The sequence below is a fragment of the Eleutherodactylus coqui genome, chromosome 1 (assembly GCF_035609145.1).
Source record: "Eleutherodactylus coqui strain aEleCoq1 chromosome 1, aEleCoq1.hap1, whole genome shotgun sequence".
Lineage (NCBI taxonomy): Eukaryota > Metazoa > Chordata > Amphibia > Anura > Eleutherodactylidae > Eleutherodactylus > Eleutherodactylus coqui.
Window position 1 is genome coordinate 145429409 of NC_089837.1, and position 23037 is coordinate 145452445.

A 23037-nucleotide genomic window follows, 5' to 3' on the forward strand; every position below is an offset into this window, starting at 1 on the left:
GCCACCCCCGCCTGCCCGTAGTAAACATGGCGGCCATGAGCCTCCTCCGTACGGCGGCCTCCTCTCTGGTGAGCCGTGTGAGGCCAGGACTACGCGGTGTGCCCGGGGGAAGCGCGCTGCTGCGGGGAGTGCCGCCCTCTTCTGCCGGTAAGACGTGAGGCGGGTCCGTGGTGAGGAGCGGACATGTCCGCCGTGACCTTGTGCCGCTGACATTGGGGTGGTGTGGGGCTTGTTCACACGGCTGTGATCTCCCGCGGGTTCCTCACGGCTGTGTGACAGGTGGTGGTTGGTGGCCATGAAAGTACGTGGATTCTCATTGATCCATTGGCAATAGCTCGTAGACAAGCGCCTGAAAAAGATGGCGGCACGCTCTACTTCACCACCTAACGCACAGCGGAAGCCCTATGCGCTTCTATGGGCACGTATGCATCATATACATTCCATATGGTACATACGCCCTCATCGTATACATTACATATGGTACATACGCCCTCATCATATACATTACATGTGGTACGTACGCCCCCGTCGTATGCATTACATGTGGTACGTACGCCCCCGTCGTATGCATTACATGTGGTACGTACGCCCTCGTCGTATGCATTACATGTGGTACGTACGCCCCCGTCGTATGCATTACATGTGGTACGTACGCCCCCGTCGTATGCATTACATGTGGTACGTACGCCCCCGTCGTATGCATTACATGTGGTACGTACGCCCTCGTCGTATGCATTACATGTGGTACGTACGGCCCCCGTCGTATGCATTACATGTGGTACGTACGGCCCCCGTCGTATGCATTACATGTGGTACGTACGGCCCCCGTCGTATGCATTACATGTGGTACGTACGGCCCCCGTCGTATGCATTACATGTGGTACGTACGGCCCCCGTCGTATGCATTACATGTGGTACGTACGGCCCCCGTCGTATGCATTACATGTGGTACGTACGGCCCCCGTCGTATGCATTACATGTGGTACGTACGGCCCCCGTCGTATGCATTACATGTGGTACGTACGGCCCCCGTCGTATGCATTACATGTGGTACGTACGGCCCCCGTCGTATGCATTACATGTGGTACGTACGGCCCCCGTCGTATGCATTACATGTGGTACGTACGGCCCCCGTCGTATGCATTACATGTGGTACGTACGGCCCCCGTCGTATGCATTACATGTGGTACGTACGGCCCCCGTCGTATGCATTACATGTGGTACGTACGGCCCCCGTCGTATGCATTACATGTGGTACGTACGGCCCCCGTCGTATGCATTACATGTGGTACGTACGGCCCCCGTCGTATGCATTACATGTGGTACGTACGGCCCCCGTCGTATGCATTACATGTGGTACGTACGGCCCCCGTCGTATGCATTACATGTGGTACGTACGGCCCCCGTCGTATGCATTACATGTGGTACGTACGGCCCCCGTCGTATGCATTACATGTGGTACGTACGGCCCCCGTCGTATGCATTACATGTGGTACGTACGGCCCCCGTCGTATGCATTACATGTGGTACGTACGGCCCCCGTCGTATGCATTACATGTGGTACGTACGGCCCCCGTCGTATGCATTACATGTGGTACGTACGGCCCCCGTCGTATGCATTACATGTGGTACGTACGGCCCCCGTCGTATGCATTACATGTGGTACGTACGGCCCCCGTCGTATGCATTACATGTGGTACGTACGGCCCCCGTCGTATGCATTACATGTGGTACGTACGGCCCCCGTCGTATGCATTACATGTGGTACGTACGGCCCCCGTCGTATGCATTACATGTGGTACGTACGGCCCCCGTCGTATGCATTACATGTGGTACGTACGGCCCCCGTCGTATGCATTACATGTGGTACGTAGGCCCCCGTCGTATGCATTACATGTGGTACGTAGGCCCCCGTCGTATGCATTACATGTGGTACGTAGGCCCCCGTCGTATGCATTACATGTGGTACGTAGGCCCCCGTCGTATGCATTACATGTGGTACGTAGGCCCCCGTCGTATGCATTACATGTGGTACGTAGGCCCCCGTCGTATGCATTACATGTGGTACGTAGGCCCCCGTCGTATGCATTACATGTGGTACGTAGGCCCCCGTCGTATGCATTACATGTGGTACGTAGGCCCCCGTCGTATGCATTACATGTGGTACGTAGGCCCCCGTCGTATGCATTACATGTGGTACGTAGGCCCCCGTCGTATGCATTACATGTGGTACGTAGGCCCCCGTCGTATGCATTACATGTGGTACGTAGGCCCCCGTCGTATGCATTACATGTGGTACGTAGGCCCCCGTCGTATGCATTACATGTGGTACGTAGGCCCCCGTCGTATGCATTACATGTGGTACGTAGGCCCCCGTCGTATGCATTACATGTGGTACGTAGGCCCCCGTCGTATGCATTACATGTGGTACGTACGCCCCCGTCGTATGCATTACATGTGGTACGTACGCCCCCGTCGTATGCATTACATGTGGTACGTACGCCCCCGTCGTATGCATTACATGTGGTACGTACGCCCCCGTCGTATGCATTACATGTGGTACGTACGCCCCCGTCGTATGCATTACATGTGGTACGTACGCCCCCGTCGTATGCATTACATGTGGTACGTACGCCCCCGTCGTATGCATTACATGTGGTACGTACGCCCCCGTCGTATGCATTACATGTGGTACGTACGCCCCCGTCGTATGCATTACATGTGGTACGTACGCCCCCGTCGTATGCATTACATGTGGTACGTACGCCCCCGTCGTATGCATTACATGTGGTACGTACGCCCCCGTCGTATGCATTACATGTGGTACGTAGGCCCCCGTCGTATGCATTACATGTGGTACGTACGCCCCCGTCGTATGCATTACATGTGGTACGTACGCCCCCGTCGTATGCATTACATGTGGTACGTACGCCCCCGTCGTATGCATTACATGTGGTACGTAGGCCCCCGTCGTATGCATTACATGTGGTACGTAGGCCCCCGTCGTATGCATTACATGTGGTACGTAGGCCCCCGTCGTATGCATTACATGTGGTACGTAGGCCCCCGTCGTATGCATTACATGTGGTACGTAGGCCCCCGTCGTATGCATTACATGTGGTACGTAGGCCCCCGTCGTATGCATTACATGTGGTACGTAGGCCCCCGTCGTATGCATTACATGTGGTACGTACGCCCCCGTCGTATGCATTACATGTGGTACGTACGCCCCCGTCGTATGCATTACATGTGGTACGTACGCCCCCGTCGTATGCATTACATGTGGTACGTACGCCCCCGTCGTATGCATTACATGTGGTACGTACGCCCCCGTCGTATGCATTACATGTGGTACGTACGCCCCCGTCGTATGCATTACATGTGGTACGTACGCCCCCGTCGTATGCATTACATGTGGTACGTACGCCCCCGTCGTATGCATTACATGTGGTACGTACGCCCCCGTCGTATGCATTACATGTGGTACGTACGCCCCCGTCGTATGCATTACATGTGGTACGTACGCCCCCGTCGTATGCATTACATGTGGTACGTACGCCCCCGTCGTATGCATTACATGTGGTACGTAGGCCCCCGTCGTATGCATTACATGTGGTACGTAGGCCCCCGTCGTATGCATTACATGTGGTACGTAGGCCCCCGTCGTATGCATTACATGTGGTACGTAGGCCCCCGTCGTATGCATTACATGTGGTACGTAGGCCCCCGTCGTATGCATTACATGTGGTACGTAGGCCCCCGTCGTATGCATTACATGTGGTACGTAGGCCCCCGTCGTATGCATTACATGTGGTACGTAGGCCCCCGTCGTATGCATTACATGTGGTACGTAGGCCCCCGTCGTATGCATTACATGTGGTACGTAGGCCCCCGTCGTATGCATTACATGTGGTACGTAGGCCCCCGTCGTATGCATTACATGTGGTACGTAGGCCCCCGTCGTATGCATTACATGTGGTACGTAGGCCCCCGTCGTATGCATTACATGTGGTACGTAGGCCCCCGTCGTATGCATTACATGTGGTACGTAGGCCCCCGTCGTATGCATTACATGTGGTACGTAGGCCCCCGTCGTATGCATTACATGTGGTACGTAGGCCCCCGTCGTATGCATTACATGTGGTACGTAGGCCCCCGTCGTATGCATTACATGTGGTACGTAGGCCCCCGTCGTATGCATTACATGTGGTACGTAGGCCCCCGTCGTATGCATTACATGTGGTACGTAGGCCCCCGTCGTATGCATTACATGTGGTACGTAGGCCCCCGTCGTATGCATTACATGTGGTACGTAGGCCCCCGTCGTATGCATTACATGTGGTACGTAGGCCCCCGTCGTATGCATTACATGTGGTACGTAGGCCCCCGTCGTATGCATTACATGTGGTACGTAGGCCCCCGTCGTATGCATTACATGTGGTACGTAGGCCCCCGTCGTATGCATTACATGTGGTACGTAGGCCCCCGTCGTATGCATTACATGTGGTACGTAGGCCCCCGTCGTATGCATTACATGTGGTACGTAGGCCCCCGTCGTATGCATTACATGTGGTACGTAGGCCCCCGTCGTATGCATTACATGTGGTACGTAGGCCCCCGTCGTATGCATTACATGTGGTACGTAGGCCCCCGTCGTATGCATTACATGTGGTACGTAGGCCCCCGTCGTATGCATTACATGTGGTACGTAGGCCCCCGTCGTATGCATTACATGTGGTACGTAGGCCCCCGTCGTATGCATTACATGTGGTACGTAGGCCCCCGTCGTATGCATTACATGTGGTACGTAGGCCCCCGTCGTATGCATTACATGTGGTACGTAGGCCCCCGTCGTATGCATTACATGTGGTACGTAGGCCCCCGTCGTATGCATTACATGTGGTACGTAGGCCCCCGTCGTATGCATTACATGTGGTACGTAGGCCCCCGTCGTATGCATTACATGTGGTACGTAGGCCCCCGTCGTATGCATTACATGTGGTACGTAGGCCCCCGTCGTATGCATTACATGTGGTACGTAGGCCCCCGTCGTATGCATTACATGTGGTACGTAGGCCCCCGTCGTATGCATTACATGTGGTACGTAGGCCCCCGTCGTATGCATTACATGTGGTACGTAGGCCCCCGTCGTATGCATTACATGTGGTACGTAGGCCCCCGTCGTATGCATTACATGTGGTACGTACGCCCCCGTCGTATGCATTACATGTGGTACGTACGCCCCCGTCGTATGCATTACATGTGGTACGTACGCAACACCGCTATGAGAGAGCAGGGGATAAAAAAAAGAAACATGTCTGACTGCATACGACCGTGTGCGTGATATACAGTCATGCGCAGTCCGCTCGCTGCTGTGCGCGGCCGTAGCCGGCGCACTGCTGGTAAAACGTGTGATCCATGCGGTGGGTTCTGCATACGTTTTTTTTTTTTTTTAATGCAGATGTCAATAGGACTTTCTAATGTTAAAAACGCACCCCCAAAATTCGCCAAGCACAAACGTGTGGATTTTTATGCGATGCGTTTTTAACATTAGCAAATCCTACTGACATTCACATAAAAACACGCAGCGATATCGCGATTGCAAGTGTGCAGCCCCTAATACACCGGCCTGCCAGAAGTAATTGTCCGCCGCAGCAAGACTCAGAAGTAGTAACAGATGTTAGCACTGAGGCCGCTTTCACATGGCTGAGAAAATTGCGCGAGGCTTACGTGCTGCGAGCCGCACAAATACGAGCCCCATTTATTTGAATGGCTCATACACATGAGCGATGGTTTCCCGCACGGTACCGCGATGCCATGCAGGAGACGCCTTGCAGCATGTGCTGTCTGACTGCGATATCGCCTACTGTTACCAACGGGGTCAGCGGCGGCAGCATCGGGAGGCACTTTGCGACCCTCTGCTGCAGGTGTGACCGCCGTGGTGGGAAATCCCTTCAGCCCCGCAGTGATGCCAGGCTGTCTTCACGTTAAAACACCTCGCATCACTGGGGTTATCACATAGATGGCGGTGATTCACGGCCTAAAATGCTGCATGTGCCGGTCTATCGCCACGGAGGGCAGTGATGTATGACTGCGCATGACCACGTACCTCACACACTGCCATGCGCAATTTGTATTGTTTCATTTCACTTTTTAGAAAAAATTTCCCGCCCTGTCGCTTAGCGACAATGATATAAATTCCTCATATACCCAATGTAATTGCGTATGTACAGCATTTATTACGCACCCACAGAGAACAACACGTTATATGCAGTAAAATAGAACATGCGTTCTTGTTTACTCGTATTATACACAATGAATATACGCATGTGTGAGTGGGCCAATGAAAATCAATGTACTTTCGTTGACTCCACTCACCGCGTATTATGTGTGTGTAATACGCTATTACGCTCATGTGAGCCCATCCTGAGTGGGGCTCCTTCAACCCTAATGATATTGGATACTCTATGTGGTATACTGTCTACTAACATCTGATATACTTCAGCTGGTATTTCCCTCCATTCATCCTGCAAACATCTGGTGAGTTCTATCAAAGAGGATGCTTTGGAACGTCTACAGCGGTGTAAGGAACGTCGTCGTTGGACAGTTAACCCTTTCCAATCCACTGTCTGACGTCTGAAAACATTCTGTTTGAAGCCCGTACAGCTCCGATGTTGGAAGACGTCCAGCAGGGTATTCTTTCTGTATATTACTGGCCACTCTGTCGTTGGGGGCCTGTCCAGCATGTCCCATACCACAGTACTGGCTCTAGCCAGCAGATGGCGCCATTGTATAACGTCAGAAAGAGAAAACCCTCTAGGAAACCCTGAATCCAAAATTGGATTACAAAGGGTTAAGCAATAAAAGAACATTCTATGGAGTGACAATTCATGCTACTCCATCTTCACATCAGATGGAGGTACCTGGGTGTGGAGGGCACTTGGGGAACAGTGCCAACAGTTAAGTATGGCGGAGGTACCATTATGGTCTGGGGATGTACTACGTGGCATAGTCTCGGTCTGTTGTTCTAGTTGCAATATTCTAGATAATAATGTGCTGCTGACCTTGTGCCAATACTCTGTGAATGGTCAATAATACTTTCAACAAGACCACGCATCTGGTCACAAATCCAACGCTGTTTTCTGTTGGTCTGAGGATTTGGATGTTCCACGATTGGACTGGGTGCAGAGAGTCCCAACCTGAACCCTACTAAACATCTTTGGGACAAACTGCAACATCAAATTAGGAAATATGAACAGCGTCCATCTTCGTTGAGAGAACTTCCCAGAAGTTTGCATGATGAATGGAGGGAAATACCAGCTGAAGTGTATCAGATGTTAGTAGAAAGTCTACCACGGAGAGTATCCGATGTCATTGGGGCCAAAGGAGCCCCACTAAGTACTAACATATGGCCATAAACACTACGTTTCATTCCTTTTAGTAGGATAGTGTATAATGTGGCTAGTAGGCAAGCAGTGTGCCTTTTGGGATAAGTGGCTGCTAGTTGTCACCCTCAGTAGGCAGTGACAGAATTTTTGGGATCGTACATTTATTAAAGTGAGGTTGGTAAAAAGTTGAATATAGAGGGAAAAAAGAAACTGCAGTAAAAACCATCCCCACCTACTGCTCCTCAGATGTCTCCTGCGGGTGTGCGACAGACTGGCATGAGAATAAGCCCCATTGTCCCTCATTGGAACGTATCCTCTGCATTTTCACCCATAATCGGTGATCTGCCACTTAGCCCACCGTGCAGCTTGAAATTGGTGGGGAAATCTTCCGATGCCCCTGAACAGGGTTGCAGAAACCACATTCACATGCAGAGGATGTAGATGTCACAGCAACCTGAAGGGGTGCTTCCATCTTGGCTAGTCGGGGCAGTAATCCACGGCAGACGTTTGTTTCCGCTGTGAATGGAGTTTATTAATCCCTATTCTCTTCCATTGTTCTGTACTTTGTGGCATTTCGCTGTGGATTCAGGGACAAGTCCTAGACATGTGACCTTACCCTTCTTACCCTTGTAGTTTCCACACCAATGGGGCTACCCAATTTCCCTGCCACCTGCATACACCCCTTATTTATTTTGGGTGGGAAAGTATATAGTGGATTCCGTGGAATGACTCAACAGAAACACATAAAAATGACGAGTCAGGATGATTTATTAGCAAGTTTTTGAAAATTAAACATGAGTCAATTAAAAAAAAATTTATCTATAAAATATGTTTATTACAGTATACAGGAGAGAAGTCAGACATCGCACCTCTCCTACATACTGTAGTACACTCCGATGACAGACCTTTCTTCTGCATGGTGTTGGATACATGCGTCGGATCACGCCCGACATGGGAGCTATGCTGGGAGATCTCAATGTCAGACGAGGTCCGACACTGTATTGGAAAGGGTTAAGACTTCTGGACAACACATGCACTATTGCAAAGGTAAAGCTACAAAGACCTCCTGGATTATAAGTCGCGTTGTGATTTGTGACGACTGAGGAAGGCTCCGCAGTTCAGAGAACCCACATGTATTAGTCAAAGCTGAGAGCCCCTACAAAAAGCCTCTCCTCGAAGGCTCGGCATGCCCACGCGTTGCACAGACAGCCCATTAACCCCTTAAGGTCCAAGCTGTTTTGTACCTTAAGGACCAGACACTTTTTAGGGATTTTACCCATGTGGCGGTTTTACTGCTCTTTTTTTTTTTTTTTCCTTTAGCTACCAAAATTATTTTTGCTGCGTTTTTTTTTTCCGTGACACATAGGACAATTTTTTTAATATCTTTTTCACTGACTTTTTTTCTTGTTTTTTAGTTTTATTGTGGGTAAGAAGCTAAAAAAAATATATATTATTGGTTTTTTTAAACGTATTTTTATATTTACACTAAAATAAAGTATGGGAATGGGTTCCTCTATTTGTTTCGGACATTTTGATATATAGTATGTATGGTTTTGGTTTATAGGGCGCATACAGCGACGGTTTTTGTTGGCGTCTGCTTTGTGTTATTCTCTTTCTTATGTATATATTGTTTTTTATTCTGTAATTGTATTTTACTTGTGTATGTAATTGTGTTTTTTACTATTTATGTCCCCCATGACGTCATATAAGACCTCTGGGGGACATTCACATTTTTTTTTCTTTATTTGACACTTTCCGTCTGTAGCTAGGGCGTCCATAGTAGCCTCAGTTACAGGGGAAAGCAACCCTTGTGGAAACATTAGTCACTTGCAGAGCTGCCAGGGTCTAGTCTGACCCTCCAGCTCTGCAGTAGCAGCGAATCCCAGGAGGTCACATGACCACCCCCCCTCCCCCCGAGGCTCCTGTAGTAAAAGTACATGTTACTTTCATTTTCCCACACAGTGCTCATTGAGCACTGTATATAGGGAAAGCAGAAGGCAGGAAGGGTTAAAAACCGCTCCTGCCTTCTGCTCTGGGTTATCAGCTGTCACTAACAGCTGATAACCCATTCCTGCCTCTGACTGATTAATTTTACTATTGGCGGTGCTCTAAGCCCAGGACCAGCCGCCGCAAATTTACTGTGGCTGGTCCTAAACGGGTTAAATGACTTGGGAAGTGTGTAATACTTCATTTCACCTGTCATTGCTGGCTTCTCCACGGATTTTAGTTATTTGGATGGTATTCTGATCATGTGAACACCGCTGAAGCAAACAAAAAGGATTCTTCAAAGTAGACCGCCCTTTTAAGCACTGCTGGGATCTAACATGTAAGATTGTGTTGACCTCCTCGTTGGAGGCTCTGCTCAGGCTTTCGGCACGAATGTCAGACGCCATATTGGAAGCCGGGTTATAGTCATTGGGAACCGTCAAGCACTGTTCTGTTTTTGTAATCCTATTTCGGAATGGAAACCCCAATATGCAGTGGAAGCCTCTTCTGCATTGCTATTGCAATGGTGACCCAGTACAGTAATGTTTCATTTCTTCCCATAGTGCCGGTGCGATTCGAGGGCCACGGAAAGAGGTTGTTTGAAATCAAAGCAACTACATACTATGACTCAAGATTTCTCAAGTTACTTGTAAGTCTGCCGCCATCCCCCATCCTCAGCTAGATATTCTACTAATATAGAGCTATATATCTATATACAATGTGTGTATGTAATATATACACAAAATGAAGAAATCGCAGCACCCCAGTCATTCTAGAGTTTATAGTGAATTATATATCCATCTTACTCACTGGGATCCTTGGAGTGCTGCTATTTTTTGTGCTCTTTCCAGGGGTGGCGGGGGGTTATACCACCTGTATGTGTATTTATAGTGGGTTTTTCTTTTGGCGTATTGCTTGGACTATTTGCTCTATATTGCCTGCATGTGAATGGAAACTTACTTCGTATACACTTCGTAAAAAAATCAAGCCCCTAGCAGAAGTTGTCTCGCTGCAAACCTCGGCACGCAGTTCCATCTCGGACAGATATCCAAATGATGAGAGTTGTGGTGTGATTAGATAAAGGGTCACCTGAGGCCCTAAAAGTGGCTCCACTCTTGGCCTATAAACATGATCTCAGAGGCTCCTTGTGTGCAGTGGCCTCTTTTCCCACTGGTGTGGAGCTTGTTGACCACTAGACACCTCCACGACGCAGAGAAGAGATTTCAGACAGTTAACAGATTCTGAGAGGGGGGAGTATTATTGGAATGTGAGATTCTCAATGGTTGTATCGAAGAATTGCCTGCCACCTCTGACCAGACTGTTAGGAAATATTGGAACCAGTGGATATATAAGGGCATGCACACAAGATGACCGGGCTCGGGACGCCTTTGTCAGACCACCAGTAGAGAGGATCATCTGACAAGCACGAGCAGCTCCTACTGTTTTGTTGTCCGCCATCCAGAGACAAGTGGCACCATCATTACAGGCCCCTGTATCTGTCGGAACCATTTCCAGGCTTTTGAATGAAGGACATTTGGTCTCACGGTGTCCATTACATGTACTATCTTTGACACCCACCTACTTTCATTCGTTTGCAGTGATGTCTTGAATGGAGTGGAACCGGGTTGTCTTCAGCGACGAATCCAGGTTTAGTTTGGGCCCTGACGATGTTCGTGTCTGTAGCCCTCGGGATGAGCGCCTCATTCCTGCCTTTGCTGTGGAGCGGCACATTGCCCCCTGCGTGTGTGATGGTCTGGGGGACATCATATACGATAGTTGGTCATCCCTAGTAGTGGTACGAGGGACAATGACAGCTCAGCGATATGTTCAGGACATCCTGCAGCCACATGTGTTCCTCTCATGGCGGCTTCCAGAGGTATATTCCAGTAGGAAAATACTCAGCCGCACACAGGAGCCTCCACAACATTGTCACACTTCAGTGGCGAGATTGTTTGCCAAATTTATCGGCAATAGAACATGTATGGAACCATCTGGACCGCCAACTTTGACAGCCTATAAGTTTCCACAATCTGGAGGCTTGGTTACAGCAACTGAAGGCCAATGTTCCGCAGGATACCATATTGAACCTGTATGTCTCTATGCCTACCCGTATCACATCTTATATCCAAGGTAGAAGCAACCAACAGGGTACTATAGCCTACATACCTATCCATATCACATCTTGTATTCAAGCTGGAGGCAGCCCAATTAGAGCCTCCATGCCCGCCTGTATCACATTTTACATCCAAGCTAGAGCTGGCACAACGGGGTCCCAGAGCCTCCATGCCTAACCGTATTGCATTGAGTATCCAAGCTGAACGCAGTACAACAGGGTACTAGAGCCCCCATGCCCAACGTATGACATCTTGTATCTAAGCTAGAGGTGGTACAACAGTGTAATACAGCTTCCATGTCCACTCATATCACATATCCAAGCTAGAGGCGGTACAACAGGGTACTAGAGCCTCCATGCCCGCCGTATGACATTTTGTATCCAAGCTAGAGATGGTACAACGGGGTACTAGAGCCTCCATGCCCGCCTGTATCACGTTTTACATCCAAGCTAGAGGTGGTACAACTCTGTATTAGAGCCTCCTTACCCGCTCGTATCACATCTTGTTTCCAAACTAGAGGCTGTACAACAGTGTACTGGAGCATCCATGCCGCCCATATTACATCTTGGATCCAAGCTAGAGATGGCACAACGGGGTACTAGAGCCTCAATGCCTGCATCAAATTTTACATCCAAGCTAGAGACGGTACAACAATGGAATACTGTTGTACAAGAGCCTCCATGCCCGCGCATATCACATCTTGCATTAAAGCTAGAGTCGGTACAACAGGGTACTGAAGCCTCCATGCCCGCATGTATCACATCTTGTATCCAAGCTAGAGGCGGTACAACAGGGTACTGGAGCCTCCATGCCTGCCCGTATCACATCTCGTATCCAAGCTAAAGGTGATACAATAGGGTACTAGAGCCTCCATGTCCTCCCGTATCACATTTTGCATCCAAGCTAGAGGTGGTATAATGGGGTACTAGAACCTTCATGCCCTCCCGTATCACATCTCGTATCCAAGCTAGAGACGGTACAACAGGGTACTAAAGCCTCCATGCCCTCCCGTATCACATCTAGTATCCAAGCTAGAGACGGTACAACAGGGTACTAAAGCCTCCATGCCCTCCCGTATCACATCTAGTATCCAAGCTAGAGACGGTACAACAGGGTACTAAAGCCTCCATGCCCTCCCGTATCACATCTAGTATCCAAGCTAGAGACGGTACAACAGGGTACTAGAGCCTCCCTACAAAGGGTGAGTTTTCCACAACAAATGATCCTTTTGCTCTTATTGTAATCACTTATATCAATGTTACAATTACACACAGAAAGCTTCATTTGATTCCGACATCATCTTCTAGGTGCTTATTTTGTTTTTCTTCTAACTATGACATTATGTGTATAGATATAAAATTGTACTGATCATAAAAAGACAATGTGCGCATCAACATGGCGCTCTAATGCACATGTTACACGTTCTGTAAATGTGAAGGATGGAAACTGACAGAAAACAGCCAGGATATAAGAACTAATTGATCTGTGTTTTTTTTTTTGCAGAAATATTATTTGTTACTTGCCATAGTACCTTCTGCTGTAGCCATAACGCTCATCAACTTTTTCATTGGTAAGACATTCAATTATTATTATTATTATTATTATTATTATATTTTTTTAGGAGGTGGCACATTTTTCACATAGCTTAAAATAAAAGTATTATTGTTCTGAGTAAGAGAAGCAAAAATAATGTTGTAGAAATCATTCCTTCTAATGGCTAGCAATCTACAAGATCATTCAGTTTTTCTTATGGTACCTTAACATCGGGTTGTTGACGCCTGAATAATTGCTGGAAGCAGGAAATTCGGGCGATAGTCTTCCCATGTACAAGCAGCCGCTGTAAAACCAAGCGACTGTCAGCCCGTGTACATAGGCAGGCATTCTTCTACGAACGACGGCCTCTTTGCACTGAAGTGACCTCCGACCCGCTCCGCCTCCATTCACAGAATGACTGTTGCTCTTGTGTAAAGCACAGGAACAGTAATCATTGGGACAGCTGGCGGGTACTCATGCGGCCGACAGTCATTCTGGGTAAAGGTACCTTTTAGGCCAGATTGAGAACCCCTTCTATGTTGGTGTAGAAACCTTCTTTCCTCTAGATGTAGAGGGCCCCTTTGTTACAGTCACAGTCTGGCGTATAAACCGATCCTGGAAGAGATCTCTGTATTGTCTCTTGATGTATTTATACATAGTTATTAGGTCACCCTTCAGCCGTCTTTTTTTAAATTTTTTTTATTTTAAGCTAAATAACCCCAATTTTCATAATCTCTCTGGGTATTGTAGTCCGCTCATTCCAGTTATTACTTTAGTTCCCCACCTTTGTACCCACTCAAACTCTGATATGTCCTTCCTGAGTACCGGTGCCAAAAACTGTACACAATATTCCGTGTGTGGTCTGACCAGTGATGTGTGGAGAGGAAGAACATTGTTCTTATCATGTGCCCCTAGACCTCTTCTGATGCACCCCATCATCCTATTTGCCTTGGCAGCAGCTGCCTGACACTGGTTGCTCCAGTTAAGCTTACAATTAACTAAAATCCCCAAGTCATTTTCCATGTCGTGTTTCCCATTTAGCGTGTAATGCGGACATATATTTCCTCTATAATACTGGAAAGCCACGATTCAAAGTATTCTGATGGGCTAGTACCCTCTGCTTTTTCAGGGAGCCCAACTATGTACACATTGTTCGCCTGAACGTTTTTCCACATCATAGTCTGGTCATGTCTGCGTACATGTCGTTGTAATGGCAGCAGCTAATCTTCTAAATCACTCACACGGCTTTCTGCCACTAGCTCTCACCGGTGAGGAGGTGGATCTAGCAAACTTTGCCGGCTTGGCTGCGATGTCTCTGCCCCAGTCATCTCTCTGAAAGTATGCCACGACTGCCGGTGCAATCTTAGATGTCGCAGAGCTCCTGTCCCTGGTTTTCTGCTGGTCCTTCGGCGTGTCTTCTCCAGGAGATTGCAGCACTGCCCCATGTCCCACAGGCACGGATGCTAAGCACAGTATGGGGAAAGTCTGGTGATGGGATGAGAAATGGGATCCTGCATAGGAACTCCCAGAATGCGGCCGCTCACATCCTAAGCTCCGCCCCAAGTTCTGTCCAAGTTTTGTTCAATTAAAGACTTTGACAGAACTCTGAAAACATTGCCGTGTGAAGTAGGCCTTACTGAGGGCAATAGCACTCTTTCACTGGATAACACAGTACTAAACTTTCTATTTTTCTTTTTCTCTAACTTAAAGAAATCAAGTAAGCCAGATATGTTGATGTGACGTCATAATGACGAGTGACAAGCTGTTTTACTTTCTCCTATGTTGGCATGGGCCAATCCAGTTGAGGTCATCGGAGAAACTAGTTTCTTTGGAAAAAAGCTGTTAAATAATTTCATTTGGAGTTTGCATTTGGTGGATACTAGTAACCACTTATTTTGGTTCAAGGCTTAAAACAACCCTCTGGTCCTGGAAAACAAAGATGGCCACACAGCTTCTCTGACTATCTGATACACTCTGTGCATTAGTATGTATCGGTAGTCTAGTCTAAGAGACTACACCCTGCTTTGACCAGTGCGGCCCAGTAGTTTTTCCGGGACGGGAGGGTTGGTTAAACTGAGGTCATCAAATTAATTAGATATTTGTAACTTTAAGGCTAGGGTGACACGAGATTGCATAAAAGTCGCACGACTCTTTCAGAGCTGTGATTTGGCTGTTAAGACAACCAAATCACAGGAAAATCAGTTGCATGCGGCTTCCATTGATGTCTGTTGTGGAAAAAGCTGATTGTCACTTCCAACCTGCAGCTAAGATGCAACCAAGCTGAATTTTCTGCTACTGTTGTGTCGCTGCTGTGTTGGTTTGCAACATGACAGCATTGAAACCATTAGGCACAACATCGCAACAAGTTGTCATGTAGCCCAAGCCTAAATTAGCTGGAGAACCTCCTTTAATTGTAATGTTTGACAATCCTACCTTCTGATCTGTGTGTGGGCTCATCTGGTCAGCTGTCTGATTGCCGCTATGGATAACTTGGGTCATAACCAGCTCAGATTGAACAATTCTGTCTTGTCGAATATTCTTGTGTTAGAAACTTTCTTTGTCTCAACATTTTTTTCTTTCTCTTTTTTTTTTTTTTTTTTTTTTTTTAGGACCAGCAGAATTAGCGGAGATTCCAGAGGGTTATGTTCCTAAGAACTACGAATACTACGAGGTACGCTCTAGATGATACCCAGCATGTCCAAAAATGTGTCGCTTAGAGATGTCATCAGAAGACATTAGTTATATGGGAATAATTCACCAACTAAGCAGCTGTCAGAAAGCCCAGCATCATGAATGGGGATAGCAATCACAGAATAACTACCATTAAAATCTTGCCGATGAACGGAGGGTTTAGAACACCTTATGGAATTGCACTGGAGAAAAGGAGGGACAGTTTGTTAGATTTATGCAGTGTAGATTTGGATGAGATCGTTGACTACATGCCTAGGTGTTGTGTGATTAATTCAGTAGGCAGTTTGAACTGTTGTATACAATGTTGTTATCTTGTATACATATTTGTGGAATATTTTGTTTCACATTGCTTGATTATTAAGGGCTCTGATGGTTTGGTAACTTTTTTGGCACATTTAGGCCTCATGCCCACGGCTGGCTCGGATTCAGACTGCGAAATCTCACAGCGGAATCAGACCCGGTGCTGCCCAAAGACCCTATACTCACCTGGCCGGATCCGCGGCAAGTGCCTCGGCCGGCACGCAGGGCATGACGCTTCTGGCAATGATGCGAATTCGCTGCAAGTTCAAAATTGACATTTTGGAATCACCATGCATCTGACGGTTTCCATTGACTGAAATGGAACATACTGTGATTCTTCCCCGTGAGCGGAAAATCACAGTTGATTTCCAATCATGGGCAGGGAAGAATCTTTTTAACATGGCATGTCTATGAACGGACATTGCTTCAGAATTGGCGTCGAGTGTATGGCTGTGAATTCTGCAGCGGTAATCCGCCTATGGGCATTGTGCCTTAGGGGAATACCAATTTGATGATGTGAGAGTTGGAGATTTGGTTCTACTTTTTGTAGGGATCTGGCTTGCAGCTGTTATCCGTCTATTGATACCTGATCAGGTGCCTCTTGGTTTATGAGCCCTAATAGAGGATATTTTCACTTCCATTTTTCTATTGAGAGACGATTCAACAAGGCTTGGGCAAGTAGGTTCCTTGTCGAGTGGGAAGCGGGGTAATCCTGCGTTTTTAGGTAGTGTATTTATAAAAGGGCTATTATAGGGTGAGATTCCGAGCCTTTTTTTTTTTTTTTCTCCTACTATATCCTATAGTACACTTAATTTTGGAATGATTGTATTGTAGTATTTATGGTGTTTTAGTGGTTTTAATGAAGACTATATTAAAGGTTAGATCTCAGTGGTAGACATTCTGTGATTTCTAATCATATGGGAACTCAGAATAAAAGTTTTGGTTTTTTTTCTCTTTTAAAATACTGATGAATATTTCATATCGAATAGTCCCTTATAGATGAATGATTACTATTTCTACTACCTGTCACCATCTTTTTACAGCCTCTCTAAAGGAAGTATAAGGTAGCACAGGTTATGCTGATTATACTGATATGTCTGCTGTATGTATCTGTGTGGTAGTTTAGGAGAAATGTGCATTTTATTAGTAGCAGCCAGACAGAGGACTAAGTAGTCCTTTAATAATCATGACTAGTAGCTAACCCAACTGCCCTACCCTGTATTTTCGAGTAACTGATTACTCGTCCGAGCACATTGCGAGGGGTGGCAGGTGGGGAGAGTGAGAGATCTCTCTCTCTCCCTGCCCCCCCCCCCTGCCCCCCGCCGCCCTCCCCCTCTCATCTGTAATTAGCAACAATTAAATATAGTACCCAGAAAAGACTAGCATTTTTAATAGTACAGTCAAAACAATAACACCAATGACACTACTAATATATCAGTTATCCCAATTGGTTTTAAAATCCCACACGTTTCGCATTTTAATTTCAGCGGCTCATCAGGGAACTCAATAACCAGATGTCATGGCAATAAAATAATACATTTCAGATGGTTATTTATGTTCGCTATCCAAAGGAAACAGAATGATTTACTTACTCAAAAGTCAAATAACTGATGCGTGATATAATTGATGGGTCCACAACAGGAACACCAGTGTATTCACAACAAATCTTAATTACCACAAAACATTTCTCAAAAACTCCCGTCCCTTATTATGGAGGTCCTGGTTTCATGTATAAGCAGATCCTTGTTTATGATGGAGACGCAGATCAGGAACAGAGCAGCTTGTCTGGAGGTGATCACATAAAATGCACGTTTCTCCAAAAGTACTGCACAGATAAATACAGCAGACCTATCACTGCAATCAGTGTGCCTTCTACTACCTTAGGGTTGATTCAAACGACCGTATATCGGCTCGGTTTTCACGCCAAGCCGATATACGGTGTCCTCATCTGCGGGGGGGGGGGGGGGGATTACAGCTCATCCTCCTCCCTGTATACTTATGGTCTGTAGCTTATTTAGGTGAAAATAGAAGGTAATAATAATTTAAACTCTTCCTCTCAGCAGGCAGAAATGGTATAACCACCTAGCTAATTCTGTGCTGACCATTGATTGATTGAAAGTTAAAAAAAAAAAAAAATAAGTCACTGAGGGTGCCTTCACATGGGCAAGTTTCGTGTGCGATATCTGAGTGATTGAGATATGGTCAGATATCGCGCATGAAAAGACCACCTTGCTTTCAACGTGTTTGTTCACGATTTATTTTTTATTTAACTTTTTTTCTCTGACCCATGATCTGAGATTGAAAAAGCTTTGCATGTCCTATTTTTGGACGATTCTGTGTCAGAATTGCCCATTATTTCTTACGGCTGCAAACAAAAGAATTGCATATGGATGCGATTTTCTTCATGTGAGAGTGCGACGCGATTTTTCTATTTTCCTATTGAAACATGGCATGTTGCAGAGATGTGACGCATTTTTCTTTTAAAACACCATCACATTGGCAGCAGAAATCGTAGGATTACGAATGTAATATTGGTCCGAGTGTCTCAGAGCAGTATGGCCCTTGCTCGTGTGAATGTGACAGGGGGCTGCACTGCTGGCAAGTGCCTGGAATACACAGAGGAGACCTCCAGAGTGTGACAGCCAATCAAGTGAAGGGGTGCAAGGATGGGAAAATGTGTTTTTGCTGAAGTGGCCCTTTAATAATTATCTGTTAGTCTGACAGTGACCCACAATGAATTCTTTATTTTCCAGCACCCGATCACTCGTTTTATTGTCCGCTGTGTGTATAAAGATTTCCAGGACATAAACGAACAGGAAATGCATCAAATTCATGTGATAAGCGATAAACGTTTGCTCAGGTAGGTTACATAAAACCTCTACAATACGCGTCTGCACATGTAGCCCATTCTAACAGACAGGCTGCATGTAGCTCACGACAAAGGCACATAAACCTCTACTGCATACACCTTCTTTACAAATGCATTGAGCTTTGAGATCTTAAAGGTTTCCACCCCTTAAAGTGAGCACTGTATTTATTAAAGCCATGTTCATTACAAACTAGTTCCTTTTGTTAATTTTTAGAAAAATCAGCAATTAACCCTTTCGTGACTAAAGGTTAATAATATGCCTGCGTCCAGGTCACATTCTGCAATTCCAATATTCCCACTTACAAAAAGACAAAACTTTATTTTTTGGGTGACCTATCTACAAGAGGGCTTGTCTTTTTTTTTTTTGTGTGTGGGACAAGTTGTACTTTTCAATGGTACCCTTTAACCATGATGTAGTAAAAATGGCATGTTTTTATTCTTTAGGTAACTATGATTATAGTGATGCCAAATTTTTATTTTCTTTATATTCTATAGGGATACTTAATAAAATACCCTTTTTTAAAAGAAAACAAAACAACAAATTTCTTTCTGTCAATATATTTAGACCCCCATAATATATTTTTCTATCGAGGCGGCTGTTTGAGAGCTCATTTTTTTGCAGGGTGAGCTGTAGTTTGTACGAATACAATTTTGGGCAACATACAACTTTTAGATCACTTTTTATCCATTTCTTTTCTTGGAGATTGAGCAACTAGAAAAAAGATGGTGACTCTGCCATTGTGTGTGTGTGTTTTGTTTTTTTTCCCCTAACCTAGTTAACCATGTGGGAGTAATAACATATTTTAATAAATTAGACTTTTGCAAATGCAGCAATACCAATTTGTAGATTTTTTTTTTCTTTGATGCAGTGACTGGAAGAAGGCTTTTTAACTTTTAATATTGTTTATTTTTTAATTTTTTTTATTTGTCCCCACGGGGAACTTGAACTTGCGATCATTTGATCACATATACAATATAATGCAATATTATTGCATTAGGCCTCTTTCACACGGGCTACAAAATCACCGCTACAAAATGCATGTATGTGAAGCCCATGGTTTCAAATGGGTTCTTTCACACGAGCTGTTTTGTCATCTGAAAGAACCCATTGAAAACCCTGGGCTTCACATACATGCGTTTTGTAGCAAGGATTTTGTAGCCCCTGTGAAAGAAGCCATATACCGTGTTTTAACATGAACTTGTGATCATTTGATTTTATATACAGTATTATGCAATACCATGGTATTGCATTATACTGTGTTTAACAGGCTTCTTATTAAAGTTGTTAACAGGCACATCTTAATAGGCAGAAGTACATATCAGATATGGGGGTCTTCATAAGACCCCAGGCTGCCATGCCACCTGGATGGTGTTTGAGACATTTAAATACCACTGTCAGAACTAACAGAGGCATTTAAAGGGTTAACAGCTGCAATCAGAGTTCTCTCTGATTGCAGCTGTTGTAGACAGGTGTCTGCTGCCAGAGACAGCTGATACTCACCAGGTAAGGAACAGGTTTGGCTCTGGAGCCCACTGCATACACAACTATGTACCCCATGCAGTTAAGATGTACATATTGTGTGCGTGCCGGGAAGGGGTTAATGAGCTGTAGTGTGTGTGCATGCGTGATATTTACACATAGGCACACCAGCAGCTGAATAGGCTTGCAAAGTGACAGCTGCTCGAACTTCTCTTTCGCCCACTCCTCTTATCAAGTGACGGCACGTATAGTTTGGTTTTTTTTTGGCATTTTTGAGGTGCTATAGTGATGTCTGGAGAGAGCATGTCCTATACAGAGCAGGCTGTATACTGAGGGAAGAAACACTGGCCCCAAATATAGTGCATACATAGTATGCAGCACTGTACATCACTTGTCATAATGGTTTCTGTCCCCATTGGGACTCACAATTTTGAAATTCACCTATCAGTATGCGTTTGGAGTGAAGGAGTAAACAGGAGTGCCCAAAAGAAACTGGTGCAAACATGGTGAGAACGTACAAGCTTCATGCAGATGTTGTCCTTAGTGGCATTTAACCATAGCACTGCAAGACAATGGTGCTAACTGCTGGGCTACTGAGCTGACCATGAAACGTCACCAACCAAAGCACCTTGGAGTAAAGTCACTTACCTCCTCACTCACCTATTAGCTGTTTTTACACCCCTTCTAGGTGATCTCCTTGGGGACAGACGACTCCCCCTTCCCATTCTCCCCCTAGGCGTCTCCACACACTTTTTGGGTGCTCCCCTTGAGGAGACACGACACCCCTCCTGACCCAGTGTAGACTTTTATTGGGAAAGTGCAGCTTCAAAACCTGTGGGTTTTGGAGCGGCTTCGCTGCATGCTTTTCTGTTGCAGCCGACTCTCCCATAGAGGAGAGAATGGCCGCAGCAGAAAAAGAAAAGAATGGACATGCTGCATCCCAGGAATCCGCGCCGCAGCGACGGATTCTCCGCCATGTGTGGACGAGATTTTTGACAAATCTTGTTCACATGGCTGGGTAATTCCAGGATTAGCGTCGGCAGGCGGATTTGCCGCAGCAAAATTACGTACAGGATCTCTGCGGCAAATCCGCCCGGTGTAAATCCAGCCTTACAGTATGTTGGCGGTAGGGGGATGACTAGCTGCACGTGGATTCTTTTAGGCAGGGCTGAGTGCAGTTAGAGAAACCTGTATGGGGATGGGCCCTCCTGTAGTCAGTCTGCTCTTTACACTGTACATGATGAATTAACGTACGTTTTGAATATTTATCTTCAGCCGTCTCGGGGCTTGTTGATACCAGCATTTTGGCTGTCTCTCGGTTCTGTTTTTGGAGCAGAGACGGAATTAAACTGTTCCATTTATCTCCCCATTGATTTTCAATTATCAAAAAAACAAAAACAAACAAAAAATAAAGCAAATTGAAAGCGTTCCGTTTATTACTTGTCCTGTCCCCATTGAGGATCACCATCTATATTTGCCTATCAGTATTTTTCTGTGTGAAGTATGAGAAGGAACCAGAGCACACAGACTCCATGCAGAGGTTGGCCTTGTTTGGATTTGAGCCCAGGACCCCAGCGCTGCAAGGCAACAGCGCTAACCACCGAGCTGCTAATATAAAATATTAATAACCCCACCACACTTTCTACTATAGAACACAAAGAAAGGAGATGCAACTTCAGACCGGTTAAAAGGGATTTTTCAGGACTTCGCTACTGATGACCCACCCTGAGGATAGGTCACTATTATATCTGCTGCTGGAGACCCCCAGTAGTCAAGCTGTTGTTGGCTGGCTGTCAGTGCAGATGGAGTTGGAAGCTGAAGGCACATTGAAGGACCAGCTCCCATTTAATTCAGACAAGGACATCGTATATTGGCTCGGCGTGAAAACCGAGCCGATATGCGGTCGTCTAAATAAGCCCTTACACAGATACAAGAAAAAATATTGGACAAGGCTTTGGTAATTACACATCATGGCATTTGATCTCCCTTTTGCTATAATTACACAGCTAGTGTGTGAAGCGGAGTTCCTGCTATCCTATTGTAACCTGTAAATGCAACCTCACGGTCAGGGTTTACCTTCTCTCAGGCACGCGTGCCCTTCAGAAGGCTTATCTCTCACTATCCACTGATACGTTTCTTACCGTTTATCTTAGTAGTTCTAACAAACTTCTGTTTTGACTTTACTTGCAGGCAATATGAGAACATTGCACGCAAGTCCATGAGGGAGAACGGAGATGGCCCGTGGCATTACTACGAGACTCTGGATATGAACCTCATTGACAATATACCCAAGTCCACACCTGATGAGTAGTGCTCCTGGCTGCTCAGAACTGTAAATCTTCATTTCACATTTGTCAAATTATTTTGGTGACTGATTAAAATAAACGTAATACCAGCGTAGTGTAATATTATTTTGAATGTGGTAGTACCGGACTTTAACTTTGCAGCATTTTTACTGTGTGCATTTTGGGGTTCCCCCCACCTCGCAAGGTGGTTTAAAATAAAGCCATGGTTAAATGCAGGCTTACATTTCCTATCTTGGGCTCCTATTTATTAAAAGTGGCTTATTTTTAGCCAGTGTCCAAGGCTCCGTTTACATCTGCATTTGGGTTACCGTTTTTCTGCTCTGGGAGTCTGAGGCCTCGTTCAGACGAGCGTGGTTTACACACTACTAGG

The 23037-nt window shown here is 46.1% G+C and overlaps 1 protein-coding gene across 1 annotated transcript; it reads left to right on the forward strand.

Moving 5' to 3' along the window:
- Positions 1–12: 12 nt before the first annotated feature.
- NDUFB5 (NADH:ubiquinone oxidoreductase subunit B5) lies at positions 13–22756 on the forward strand. Its single transcript, XM_066601523.1, has 6 exons — positions 13–147; positions 9938–10023; positions 12992–13058; positions 15631–15692; positions 18766–18872; positions 22552–22756. The coding sequence occupies exons 1-6, from the start codon at positions 27–29 to the stop codon at positions 22670–22672; spliced, it is 564 nt and encodes a 187-aa protein (XP_066457620.1). The 5' UTR covers positions 13–26; the 3' UTR covers positions 22673–22756.
- The last annotated feature ends 281 nt before the right edge of the window (positions 22757–23037 follow it).

Coding starts and splice junctions, on each gene's coding strand:
- NDUFB5 (XM_066601523.1), top strand. CDS start 27: ATGGCGGCCATGAGCCTCCTCCGTACGGCGGCCTCCTCTCTGGTGAGC. Junction 13,059..15,630: donor GCTCATCAACTTTTTCATTG/GTAAGACATTCA, acceptor TTTTTTTTTTAG/GACCAGCAGAATTAGCGGAG. Junction 18,873..22,551: donor AGCGATAAACGTTTGCTCAG/GTAGGTTACATA, acceptor CTTTACTTGCAG/GCAATATGAGAACATTGCAC.